This window comes from Suricata suricatta, chromosome 14 (assembly GCF_006229205.1).
Source record: "Suricata suricatta isolate VVHF042 chromosome 14, meerkat_22Aug2017_6uvM2_HiC, whole genome shotgun sequence".
Classification (NCBI taxonomy): domain Eukaryota; kingdom Metazoa; phylum Chordata; class Mammalia; order Carnivora; family Herpestidae; genus Suricata; species Suricata suricatta.
In genome coordinates this window covers 75,462,932-75,475,523 of record NC_043713.1, presented here as the reverse complement: position 1 = coordinate 75,475,523, position 12,592 = coordinate 75,462,932, and the positions used below count along the sequence as shown (strand labels likewise).

The 12,592-nt window shown below is 49.3% G+C and overlaps 1 protein-coding gene across 7 annotated transcripts in view; it reads left to right on the top strand.

The window, feature by feature from the left end:
• The first annotated feature begins 1,866 nt into the window (after positions 1-1,866).
• SUDS3 (SDS3 homolog, SIN3A corepressor complex component) overlaps positions 1,867-12,592 on the top strand; it is a 52,584-nt gene continuing 41,858 nt past the window's right edge. For 3 of the 7 annotated variants that reach the window (XR_003902499.1, XR_003902498.1, XM_029922048.1), the window contains exons 1-6: positions 1,869-2,183; positions 4,013-4,082; positions 6,843-6,898; positions 8,213-8,284; positions 10,985-11,004; positions 12,209-12,365. Coding sequence is in view for 5 of the 7 variants with exons in the window: in XM_029922048.1 (XP_029777908.1) it covers positions 2,042-2,183; positions 4,013-4,082; positions 6,843-6,898; positions 8,213-8,284; positions 10,985-11,004; positions 12,209-12,365 (517 nt within the window). In the remaining 2 variants the exon portion in view is untranslated. Of the gene's footprint in view, positions 2,184-4,012; positions 4,083-6,842; positions 6,899-8,212; positions 8,285-10,984; positions 11,005-12,208; positions 12,366-12,592 lie in introns of all 7 variants that reach the window. The other 4 variants (XM_029922046.1, XM_029922045.1, XM_029922044.1 and 1 more) reach the window with 3 other exon arrangements.

Below are 12,592 nucleotides of genomic sequence, written 5' to 3'. Positions count from 1 at the left end.
GATGTTATTTGCAATCAAGAAGTTAGAAACCATAAGCAAGACAAAGTTTCTAGTGTCTTGAAACCAATTAGCAATTAAGTCAAACATTTTTTTTTTATTAAATGAACTCTAATTTCTAAAATGTTGGTGCTTTTCTGTTCTGTGATTATTTGTACTGATGGAAACTTAAGTTACTCAATATAGTTGATTACAAATAATTTAAATGTGATCTAAAAGAAAAGTAGAATATGACTTCATCCTTTGGACGAAAGATACTTCTGAAAACCTAGTTAATATAGATGGTGGGTATATAGTGAGTCCTGAGAATGACTCTTATTTAAAAAAATTTTTTTTAATGTTTATTTTTGAGAGAGAGAGTGTGAGCTGGGGAGGGGCAGAGAGAGAGAAAGATACAGAATCCAAAGCAGGCTCCAGGCTCTGAGCTGTCAGCACTGAGCCCAATGTGGCACTCAAAACTCTCCAGCTGAGAGATCATGACCTGAGCTGAAGTCAGCTACCCAACCGACGGAGCCACCCAGGCACCCTAGAATGAATCTTATTTAGAAGGAGTTTCAGAAGATCTCTGAACTCATGGAAAGACACCGCAACATTCCATTTTAGAAATTCTTGAGTTTTCTTGGGAGGAAAACTCTCCTACAACAGAGCTAAGATTTTCATTAAGGTAGAAAATAAGAAATGTCAAAATAAATAGGATAAGAATACATTTTTTCCCTTTGAGGTGACTCTTTGGGGGTCCCATTCAGAGATGAATTTGGTCACAACGGAGCTGGGAATCAGGATATTGGGTTCAACCCTTTTTTTGCATCTGCTGCAACCTTACTACTTGTAAGTTACCTTTCTATGGCGACTTGGGTGTAATATAAAAGAAACTTTGTACAAATAAACACGTCTGGGCCATCTTCCTTAACTATTTTCTTGCTACCCACAACTAGACAAAGGACATCCTAAATTTATTCATTAAGCAAAGCTTTTAACACAGTATCTTTTACTCAGAAGGAATCAAACAAACTCAAGCAGGTATTAAGCTGCCTTTGTTTTCTAAGTTTCCACACAGCATGTTCCTTATCTTAGCCTAATGAACTTCCTGCAGGCAAATGTTCTACTTGCTCAGTTGAGAGTTGGTTAGCAAGTTATTGGATGGGGAAAAGAACCTTTTAAAAATTAATATTCTAAGAAATATGAGGCAGTAGTACAGACAGTGCTTGGGTGTGATCGTGTAAACAAGGCAGCTTGGATGATGCCACTTTTTAGGCAAACGTTCTTTTCGCATCTGTAAAATCGGGAGAATACCTATTGAGCATACCTACACAAACAGAAAGGACTCCCACGGACTGGGAAAACACCATTTTGCTGACCCCAAGATGGGGCATCAACGTCCTGGTCTTTTAGTTCTCTTCAATACAGCTCCAATTAGGGGAGGAGCTAGGCTCGAGGGGAGGGGGGAATGGTCACGAAAATTCTAGATGTCAACGTTTCCCGACCTATAAATGGGATGGTTCACGTCGTTAACCCGTTTCAATTAAACAGACCACCCATGCATGCCAAGAGCTTTCAACCCTTCTACCTCTCTGGTCGCAAAGGACCCTCGCTTTCGATTTGCGCCGCCTGGCGGCTACTTCTGTAAACAGAAGCGCCTTCGAGCTGCGGGGTCCTGGCTGCGCCAGGCCCGTCTAAGAATTTGCCTAATTCGAGAGAACTTGTCTCCGCCCCTCCCCGCTACCCAGTGAGGATTTTAGGACGGCGATGAAAGGGCTGAGGTTAAGGCGAAGGGGGCAGTCCGTCCACCTCCTCAAGGATGACGGAGTCAGGCGGTTCTCGGGCAGCTCGCGACCCGGAAGTCACCGCCGGCGCGAGGTCCCCGTTGCCGAGCGCGGGCGCGCGGGGCGGAGCTTGGCGGAGACGGGGAAGGGGTCGCAGCCGCTGCCGCGGCTCCGGCTCTTCGAGTTGGCGGCTCCCTCGGGGGCTGCTAGGCGGGCGTCGAGTCGGCAGGGCGCGCGGCCGCGGTCCCCGGGTGACACGCTCAGCCGCCGCCAGAGGCGACATGAGTGCCGCGGGGCTGCTGGCTCCGGCCCCGGCCCCGGCTGGAGCGCCGCCGGCCCCGGAGTACTACCCCGAGGAGGACGAAGAGCTGGAGAGCGCCGAGGACGACGAGCGCAGCTGCCGGGGCCGGGAGTCGGACGAAGGTGCGCCCTCCCGCTGGCTCGGCAGCCCGCTGCGGGGGGTGGGTGGGGTGCACGGGAGGGGGGCGGGGCGACCTCCGGGGCTGGGGGAGGTGAAGGGGCCGCCGGGAGGAAGTTCCCCCCACCTGTCTTGGGGCAGAGACGGCGGTGGAGACGTCGCACCCTGACAGGGGACCGGAGGACTTAGAACTGCTGTCAGAGCTGGAGGTCCCTCTAAGACTGCCCCTCTCCCCCAGCCGTCCCTGGCGAACCCCAGGTCTTTACTGGGGGGACGAGAAAGCCTTCCGTTCGGTACCTTGAGCTGCACTTCGCCTTTTAGTTCCCTGGAGGATCAGAGCAAAGCCTAGTTTGGGCTTCCAGGTTCCAAAGTTGTTACCCGTGACCCTCCACCCTCGGGGAAATGCTTTCGCCAGCCCGACTTTGGGTCGCGTAGGGCAGGTTGAGAGTTCAGGTTGCTTAAGAGAACGGGTCCTGGAATCCGCCGGATCTCGGTCTAAATTTGGCTCACTGAACCCAGCTTTGTAACCTTAGACGACTCCCATCAGCTTTCCAGCCTCAGTGTTTCTAGCTGTAATGGTGCTTCCTAGTGTCGGGGTGAGGATTAAATGAGATCTGTGCATGAAGTACTTGGCCTGATACTCAGATGTTTTCGTCACCGGGGCCGCAGGCACAGGTGAAAATGGGGATGCTCTTAATGGTGTCCAGGTGTTTTGTTTTCTGCTCCACGCTCTTCGCGTTACCATTGGTGCTTCTGAGAGCCTTGCTTTTCAAACGGGGCTTTACACTTGGGGAAGTGTGAGAAAGACTGTTTTGGAGGGAGTTGAGGAAAGAGGTGCTGGAGGAGAAGGGTGAAAAAACGGACCAGGAAGAGAATATTCTGGCACAAAATGGGGCTGTGGAGCAAAAGGTTGAGCTAGCTGTCTGGAAAGTGGAATATGTTTTATTCATCTCACTTTGCCTTGTGCCCAGTACAGTGGCTGGCATATGACAGGAATTCAGGGAAGGTCTCCTGACTGACAGAGAGTAGAACGCTTCGTGGAGAATTGGATCAGCAGCAGCCAGTAAGATGGCAGCGACCTGCGCAGATAATAAAGTTGAAGCAATTAATTGCGTTTGCTTAAACTACATGTGAAGACGGGCCTTAACAGATTTTGAATGAGTCACTTGTAATTGCTGCTAAGGCCCACAAGGGGGAGCAGTGAAGCCGAAATTGATGTCCCCCCCCCCCCATCAAGGAGGGTTGAAATTATGTAGACAGTTGACTATTCTAAGAGCCATGTTTAAAATGTTCTGAAGCAGTTTCTGTTTATCTTGTCTCCTTTATTTTCCCATTAGCTGTGGCTTTGAAAATATTTCATTTATTAGAGTGGAGTGCATTGGTCTGTGTTCTCTTTTGTATATATGTGATGTAAAATCTGCTAAGGGTTCAAACCGGGCATGGAGCAGAAGAGCACGTCCCTGTTAGGTCGTTTTGGAGCACTGAGCAGGGCCTGGCTGCCTGTGGTCCCCATCTGACACTCCCATCTCCTTTTCCTGAGCTGCCGGTGTGGCGTCTGCAGAAGTAGCAGACTTGACCGTGACTGTCAGGGTCTGGGGCGCCCTGTTCTCTGGTCCCGCTCCACAGAAAGGCAGCTTTCTGCATAAATCCGGTCATCTACACGTTGGAAACGGCATTTTCTTTCCTGAAGTAACTGTAATATTTTCCGCTGATGGCTTCTTGCAGGCCTGCGTTCATTTTGTGGAAGTTTCTGTTGAAGTTACTGTGGCATCAGGTGATGCCAACTTTATGAACTGCGATTTTAACAAACTTTTCTTCCTCGATTTTACTTTAGACACTGAAGATGCTAGTGAGACCGACCTGGCGAAGCACGACGAAGAAGATTACGTAGAGATGAAGGAACAGTGAGTGTGAATCTTCCGCTGCTTGTTTGGAATACACAGTTGACCGGGAAATCTTTGTAGTGACATCGTGTGTATGGTTTTGACCATGGAGCTTCCAAAGACCGTGTGTGTGTGTGCGCGCGCGCAGTTTCCCCCTTTAACTTTGTTGTATGTAATCAGTCTTCCTGTTGAGAGAATCTTCGGGTCGGCGTGGAAGACCCTTGAGGGAAATGGGCCACGTAGCAGGAGGGAAGGGTTTCTGTGTCTTCATTTTTATTTGTTCAAAAAAAATTTTTTTAGGTTCGTTTGGTTTTGAGAGAGAGTGCAGGAGAGGGGTAGAGAGGGAGGGAGACACAATCTGAAGAGAGGCTTCAGGCTCTGAGCTTTTGGCACAGAGCTCGACGTGGGGCTCGAACCCACGAACTGCGACATCATGATTTGAGCCAAAGTCAGATGCTTAACCGACTGAGCCACCCAGGGCGCCCGGTTTTGTTTTGTTTTGTTTTGTTTTGTTTTGTTTTGTTTTGTTTTAATGCGAAAACCATAACTCAGGGTCAAGTGTGTGTCCTAGCTATTTGGTTCTCAAGTGACTCCGCCGGGAGTGGAAGGTGTCCTGGGCGCCTGGAGAGCACGGCTCCTGACTCTTGCTCCAGTGCTCGTTCCGCTGGTCCCACGTCCACACTCCAGCCGCCTCTAAATGTGCCCAGAGAAACCGAAGCCACGCGTTCTAATGTAAACACAGATGGAAGACTGTATAAAATATATCCCGTAAGCATTTGTTGAGTGTATTTTGAGGATCTTGCTTTAACTTTAGATTCCTTATCTTTGAACCAGATGATCCACATCCTGGTTTTACAGGTCCTATATGCAGATGGTTCCTGACCGTCCTCTGGATTCTGTTATCCTTTTCCAGCTTTGGAACCCGAAGGGGTAACTCAGCTAAATTCCACCCACCCAAGCTGAATAAAGAAGGATTACTTTTTTTCTTTAATGTTTATTTAGAGAGAGAGAGACCATGTGTGCTGTGCTTGTTTTTTATTTTTATTCTCTTCAGGCTTTTTACCGACTTCTCTTGAACCATTTTCACCTGGAACCATTTCAGTCAGTTTAGTGTACCTTTTTCCCCAAATCTGCATTTATTTTGCTTGTTTTTCCAGTCTGTGACTATTCCCTTTCAAAGAGGGGCTCGGAATTTAAAGGCATTGTTTACTGCACTCTGGTGGAAAATTTAATACACTGGGTTCCAAATACTTGTGTGCAGTTTGCACATTTGTTTCCTATCGTCCTACTTCAGCATTCCTTTGAGACCGTATTTTAATTCGGTGTGCCCCTTAATATTGGATACAGGGGGTGCCTGGGTGGCTCAGTCGGTTTAGCGTGTGACACCAGCTCAGGTCATGATCTGGCTCATGAGTTCGAGCCCCATGTCCGGTTCTCTGCTGTCCGCACAGAGCCTGCCTCGGATCCTCTGTCACCCTCTCTCCCCTTCCTGTACTCGCTCGTGCTCTCTCAGAAAACAGACATTTGAAATCGATTGGCACGAACGTCCTTTATGACAGTTGAATGCCTTGTGGGATTCAAGGTGAGCAATGGGAGTACATTCCCAACTCCCCTTGACCTTTCCCTCAGCCTCCTGTGGGAGCCTCGGGTCCTGTTTGCTCTTCCCTCCGTCTGCACAAATAGCGGGGTCGTGTTCACAGCCCTCACTTGGGCCGTCACAAAGCTGTTCTCTGTTGGGCTGTGTTCATTCAGGTTGCGAATCTTGTTTTTGTCACTGTCCTAGTGGGGGTGTTTTTCAGATAGAAGCAGAAGTACTGCTGAAATCGGACTTGTGGAATCCACCGTTCAGACAAACTAGCCAGAGGGAATAATTGCCCGTCATCCATTTGGTGTGCGGGGAAAGTACCATCAGGCTGTGTGTGTGTGCTCGCTGGGGCTGCAAACAAATCCTGCGTCTTAACTCTGCTGCTGAATTACTATCCTTTCTCTGATCCTGAGAGGGTCGTGCTTTTAAAAACGACACGAAGGTTTATAAACTTGGTGCTTGTGCCGGCTGTGTTATTTACGTAGAAAAGGCATAATCGTACTCCTCTGGAGCTTATGATGTAGTTGTAGAGTGGATACAGGGCTGTGCTGAGGCCTTGGCTGCATTTGTGTGTTACCTCTCACTCCTTGAGAAAATGGCCTCCCACTTTCAATTTCTCCTTGTAACTTCTTGACTGTTTACCGTGGCTTATTTATTAAAATCTGTGAGTCTTATTTGTGAGCTTCAGACGGATTCTCTAAAGGTGGGATAGAGAACACAGGAGACTACAGCACGGAGTTAGGGTTCAAGATCACAAGATCCTTGTCCATTTCTGATCCCTTTAGCTGCTGGTACCTTTTTTTTTTTTAATGTCTTTATTTTATTTTGAGAGAGAGAGACAGAGAGTGAGTGGGGGAGGGTCAGAGAGAGAGGGAGACATAGAATCTGAAGCAGGCTCCAGGCTCAGAGCTGTCAGCACAGAGCCCGACGCGGGGCTCGAACCCACGGACTGTGAGATCATGACCTGAGCCGAAGTCGGAAGCTTAACTGATTGGGCCACCCAGGTGCCCCTGCTGGTACCTTTTAAACCAGCCGGCAGACTCTAGTTTTCTCGGTTTCCTGAAGGTCACTAGTGACATTCCCATAACAGCCCAAGTAATTCCTGTGTGTAGGTTATTTTGTATCGAGTATGGAATGTTTTTCGTCTTTCAGCGTCGCTTTTTTTTCTTTCTTTCTTTTTTTTTTTTTTTTAACAGGATGTACCAGGATAAACTGGCTTCTCTCAAGAGACAGTTGCAACAACTTCAGGAAGGTTGGTGTGTAGTTTAACCCTTCGTTTCTAAGTGTACTTAGTATTGGCAGCTTCTGAAATCTCTCACTACTCTGTGGGAATGATTTAAAATTTGGTCTGCCTGCTTTTAGCTGTCAGTTTTGCTAACTGCTGTCCGTCAAGTAATTTTCCCTTTTCACAATCTCAGACCCTTTGGGAGAGCAGGAGCTGCAAAAACTGTGCACCTAAAGCTAGACATTTTTAGGAGAGCTGTCATGAAAGAATACATGACGTGGTACAGTTTTTTTCTAAGCTAACTGGTGGTGAACTACGGGGTGTCCTTACCGAGCTTGCTGTTTGCGGGCTGAGTTGGAGGCGGTTGTGTCTCGTCTAGTGCTGTTTCCTCCTAAAGACCGGTGAGCGTCAGGTCAAGAGCAGACGCTCTCAGGTGCTGTCATGGGCTTGGATCCCGGCTTCACTGCTGTCTGGAAGTGAGACCGTGGGCCCACCAATACTCATTTAAATTTGTTTTCCAGTCTTCACAACGCAGAAGGTGGAAGGAGATCAGGTTACCCGTGAGGCATGACTAGCGCTGTGGGGAACAGCGGGTTTCTTTTGGGGCAAAAAATATATTCTCCTCTTTAAGTCTACAAGGCATACCTGCGTGGTTGAGGGAGGGACTTTGAAAACCATGCCACTAACAGACCCTGCTGCTCCGTCATGATCTAGAAATCCTTTCCACGGTAAACGTGACCGCATAATTGGCCACTTTGGGGAAAAGCAATGACATGAGGAGACTTTTGGTGAAAATCTACCCCCGAGCTATCCAGAATTGTCACTGGCCATGTGTGGCTATTTAAATTCAATTAACTGAAATTTAATAAGTCCATTCCTCAATTGCCTAGCTACATTCCAAGTGCTCAGTAGCTACATATGACTAGAGGTGACCGTACTGGACACTGCAGCCTAGGACGTTCCTGCTGTTGTGGCGAAAGTTCTCCTGTATGGTCTCTACAGAAAGTTCTAGGTCTCACTGAGGAAGAGTGAGCCTGTTTCAGGAAAGGGAGGCCCATTGACTCAGACTGTGGTAGCAGGTGACCAGAATCATTTGAAGTCCACACCTTTCGACTTCCTCTAACTTGCTAGAGAGTCATAATCTCCTAGGTGGGGTGATTTCTGTTGCTGGCCTTGGTTGAGAACCAGAGTCCAGTTAGCTTTGTGCCTTTCCTTGATTTGTGTTTTACTTTGATGTTATTAGAACCGTCACTGCTGGTACTATAAGACAGTTTTAGAAACTGAAATGTAAAGCTGATTGATCTTCTAAGTAACGTTTCATTTTGTAAATCTCAAAATCAGGTACGTTGCAGGAGTATCAGAAGAGGATGAAAAAACTGGATCAGCAGTACAAAGAGAGGATCCGGAACGCAGGTGAGGCTCTGTCTTGGAAGTAAATGATCTTCAGGCATTCCTTGTTTTGCTGATTATCGACAATGTGGTCTTGAGGGCTCCTGTCCAACATGCATCTCAGATACGGTGGAGGGGCTGGGGGTGGGGGACTCCACAGCTGCACTTGAGTAAAGCTGGTTCATCTTATTCCCAGTGGCCAGTGCACGGCCTGTGGTTGAGCTTATTAGCTGTGGGTCCTCTGGCGCCGCAGGTTAAGTGGTCTTGCCCAGTCTGCCTCCCGTCTGCGTGGCTGGCTGAAAGACCATCAGAGCAGCTGACATGGAAGAGAACTGTAGCTTGTTCCACTCATTTGTAGTTCGCTTCTTTTGGCATTCTCTGCTCTGGGAGGAAGGGGTGTGCTCTGGGTTTTTTCCCTTGAGTGTTAGCAGCATTCAGGGGAAGAGTACGCCTTGCATGGCTACAGTACACAGTGTTTGTTCAGTAAGGATTTGGGGAGCACCTGCCACATCCAAGCTCTGAGCAAAATGAAGTAGTGGAACACCTTGGCCTTGACTATTTCATTGACAAAAGACACCCAGACATGGGTAAGTTAAGGAACATTTTGGGGTCAGTAAAGAATCATGCAAAAAGTAAGATGTGATGATGGTTCAAAGCGTGTAAACACACATTCCTGGTCTTACAGGAAATGTTTGCAAGCATTCGATTTTGAGCGCCCATGGGCGGGGGCTCATGACAGCTCATGCTGTCTGGGTGCCCGTCCTTAGGCCGCTGTCCTCTTGCTTTCTGTGCCTTCGGCTTTCTGTTGGTGGAGCTTTTCCCTCTCTCCAGGGAGTAGATGTCCTATGTACATCAACAGGTAGAAGGGAGGGGAGGGGTGCGGGAGGCACTGGGAAAATGGAATAGGCGTTAGACTTCTGCGTGCCCGCATCCGGTCTGCCCCTGAGGTCACTCCCACTGCACTCTGAGTTCCTGAGGCATCTGCTTAGGGACATCGTTGAGATCCTCAGCCCTCTTCCCAGGGTTCCCCATTAGCAGGGAAAGGAGGTGCGTGGAGGGGTGAGGCCCTAGGGTTAGGTCTTCCATGCACTTTAGGTCTTGAGGCTTTAAGCAGATATTTTGCTCTTGGAGCCTCAATTTCCGTGTCTACCTGTAGGGGGAAATATGAATACCTCAGGGAATTGGTTTAAGGTGCAAGTAAGGAAAGTAAATGGACGTGAGCCATTTTTCTGAGGCTAGAACTGCAGTGTGAGTGTTGAGCTATTTTTCTTAATTCCACTTTCAATCCTGTCCTTGGGTGTCCTTTCAGAAACCTTTCTCTCCCCTGCCCCTGAATACACATGCAGAAGAGCTCCCAAGGCAGTCACAGCCTGAGCCTTCAAGAGCGCATTCTGTGCAGAGGTAATCCACCTGCTCTAGTTGTAACCACAGCCAGCACCGGCCCTGAGAGCTGATCGCCAGCGTGACGTGGTACAGGTGTTCAGAGATGGGCGCGTACTCATTGCGTCAGGTCGTTCGTGAATCTTAAGCAGCTGTGGGGGCCGGCACGTTGGGCTGGGTGTGCTTGGCCTACGTGCTCCGTGATCCCAGGACCAAAGTGGTCAGGGCTTCTGGAGGGTTTAGAAAATAATGAGTGGCTTGTCCTTTTCCTCATTAATTTTCTTTTTTTTAAAGTAGGCTCCACACTTGGTGTGGGGCTTGAACTCATGACCCTGAGATTAAGAGTTGTGTACTCCACTGACTGAGCCAGCCAGGCACCCCTCTTCATTTAAACTTCTTATTCAATATGTATTGAGGTCTGAATTCGTAATCTGGAGTCCTGAAACTCAAAATTCTAGGAGATTATGTGTGGAAATGCATAGATGCTTTTTTGTGGGCACGCGGGTCCCCAGGATTTGTCATGTTCCCGAAGGAGGCCATGGTTGGACATGAACGGCACCCCTGGAGGTGTTGGTTCACCCACAGTCTTTGTGGCCTGGGCAGCAGCTCCCGTCACCCAGAAAAGAGGAGACAGCACAGACCTGTTCTGTTCAAAGGGCTGGCTCTGTGGAGGGCCTTCCTAGCGAGCGGTGGGGGGAGCTGCTGGGCACACCGTTGCTAATGGCCTGACGTGAAGTGGCTGGTAGGCTGTCGATCCTCTCGGGCGGAGACTGGTCGGGGTCTGGAGGGGGTGGGGGGGTAAGTGAAGGGTCCTCAGGAAAGACTGAGGGGAGCCGCCTCCTGTGGGAGGCCCCATTCCATCTGGAGCTTGGAAGCGCGTCAGAGAGACCCACAGGGCGGGTACACGCATGGGCGTGCTGGCCTGTGCAGGAAGCCCAGAGGGGCTCAGAACCTCTGGCCTGTGAGTTCTCAGGGGTGTCCTTCCTCACTGGGCAGAGCCCTTCACACATGCTTTAGAGACATCAGTGTTGATTTTGCTTCTGGAGAAACGGCCTTGTTCCTCCCTGCCCCACCCTGCCCTGGAGGCCTGTGGGAAGGTACGTACCCAGTGACAGAAGGGGTGACTGCAGAACTGCCAGGAGGGATTCTGTTTAGGGCCAAGTTTGACTAGATGCGAGCGCTCCTGCATCCTTCCCCTTCATGCAGATCAATGCTTTGCTGATGGAAACAGTTGGTCTGTGTGACGGTGCTTTCAGGAAGCAATTACTGCTTCTAAATGAATCCTACCATCACTGTCTGGTGACATAGTCTGGCGAATCTAATTGCACGTTTTCTCTCTTTCAGAACTCTTCCTCCAGCTGGAAGTAAGTACCGTGGATCATCGGGGTTTGCAGGCCCTTCCTGAGACTGGAGTCTTGCTCTCCCGTCTGAGAACCTTTCCTTCTTCTTCCATCAAACGGCTAGTTGGGAAGCCCCCAGCTGCAAGCCCTCATCACGGCTGGGTTTGGCTAGAGGACGTTTTGGGTCTCCGTTTAGAAATTCCTGTCTGTTCATTTATAGGCCGGGCAGCTTCTGCTTGTCACAGGGGACGAGGGGGTACTCACCCCCCACCGCTTTCTCGTTGACTTTCATCTCGCGTTAAAGCCGTTTGGGAGGGCGACTAAGTTATAACGCTCCAGTAGTTTGTTCCGTAGCTCCTTGTGCAGCCCAGTCTCTGAAGTGGCTCCAGCTCAGTTTTACAGCAGAAACTCTGGGTCAGTAGGAAAGGAGGATTTAACGTTTTTCCTTTCCTTCAGCAGACATCTGAGTGTTGGTTCTTTGGGGAGCACAGTGCTGTGGGACAGAGCTGGGAGCCTGAATCTTGGATGATGATGTGTCCTGGGGTGGCTAGTGTGCGTGTGGGGGGAGGGGATCCTGTCCTGACGATGAGAGCCCCACGCGAGTGTGAGGTCACAGTTTCGCGGAGCCGTGTTACCAGGTTTTACTGCTGAGGTCAGTGAGCACACTTCCCATGCAGCAGGATTACGTGGTCCACGGCCGTAGCCCACCGTCCGCTCCCTGGTTCTTCATTTAATGTGACGGTGAGACCTAACAATGAACACTTTTAAATTTAGTATTATTTCAGTGTTTGAGTGCTCGAGGGTTCAGGGACCTAAAAAATGATCTGATAACCTAGTTGATTTTAGTGTAAACATCAACACGTTTAGTAACTTTTGTCATTTTGACTCCATGCGTTTGAATGTAGCTATTTTATCCAGAACGTACTTTTTCCTTAGAAATTATGCCCTTACAAGAATTTATCTGTGAGAGTCTTTACATTTTACTTGAAGCTACAAGCCATGTGGCGTAAGATGTGAGAGAGAGGAAGTAACTGAATAGCAAGTGAGGTATGCTCATAGACGGATCAGAGTTGTATGGTTCCGTTTTATGCATTTGCTGGAGAACTTGCAGACGCTCCGCTACTGCCCGTGCGCGAGGGTGCAGCCAAACCCGCGTCTCCCGGGGAGGGTCCCACGCGCAGAGCTGGCTTAGAGCTGGAGCCTGAGCCTTGGTTTCTCTTTTGCTCAGACTGAACAGGTGGAAAGAAACTACATTAAAGAAAAGAAGGCTGCAGTGAAAGAATTTGAAGACAAGAAGGTGGAGCTGAAAGAGAACTTGATTGCTGAGCTAGAAGAGAAGAAGAAAATGATTGAAAATGAAAAGCTAACGATGGAGCTGACTGGAGGTGCGAGGGCACGCTGCGCAGGCTGGGCGGGGGGGGGGGGGGGGGGGGGGGCGGCGCACCCGTCTCCCCTCAGCTCCTTGTCCAGGCAGAGCGAGCCGAAAGGAGGGTGGGCTTTGACATGACTTGTAGCTCTGTCTTGTACTGGCTTTGTGACTTTGGGGCAAGCCACCAAACGTCCCTGAGCCTATTTCCCCCTCTGAAATGGGGCTGATCAGCCCTGGTCTCAC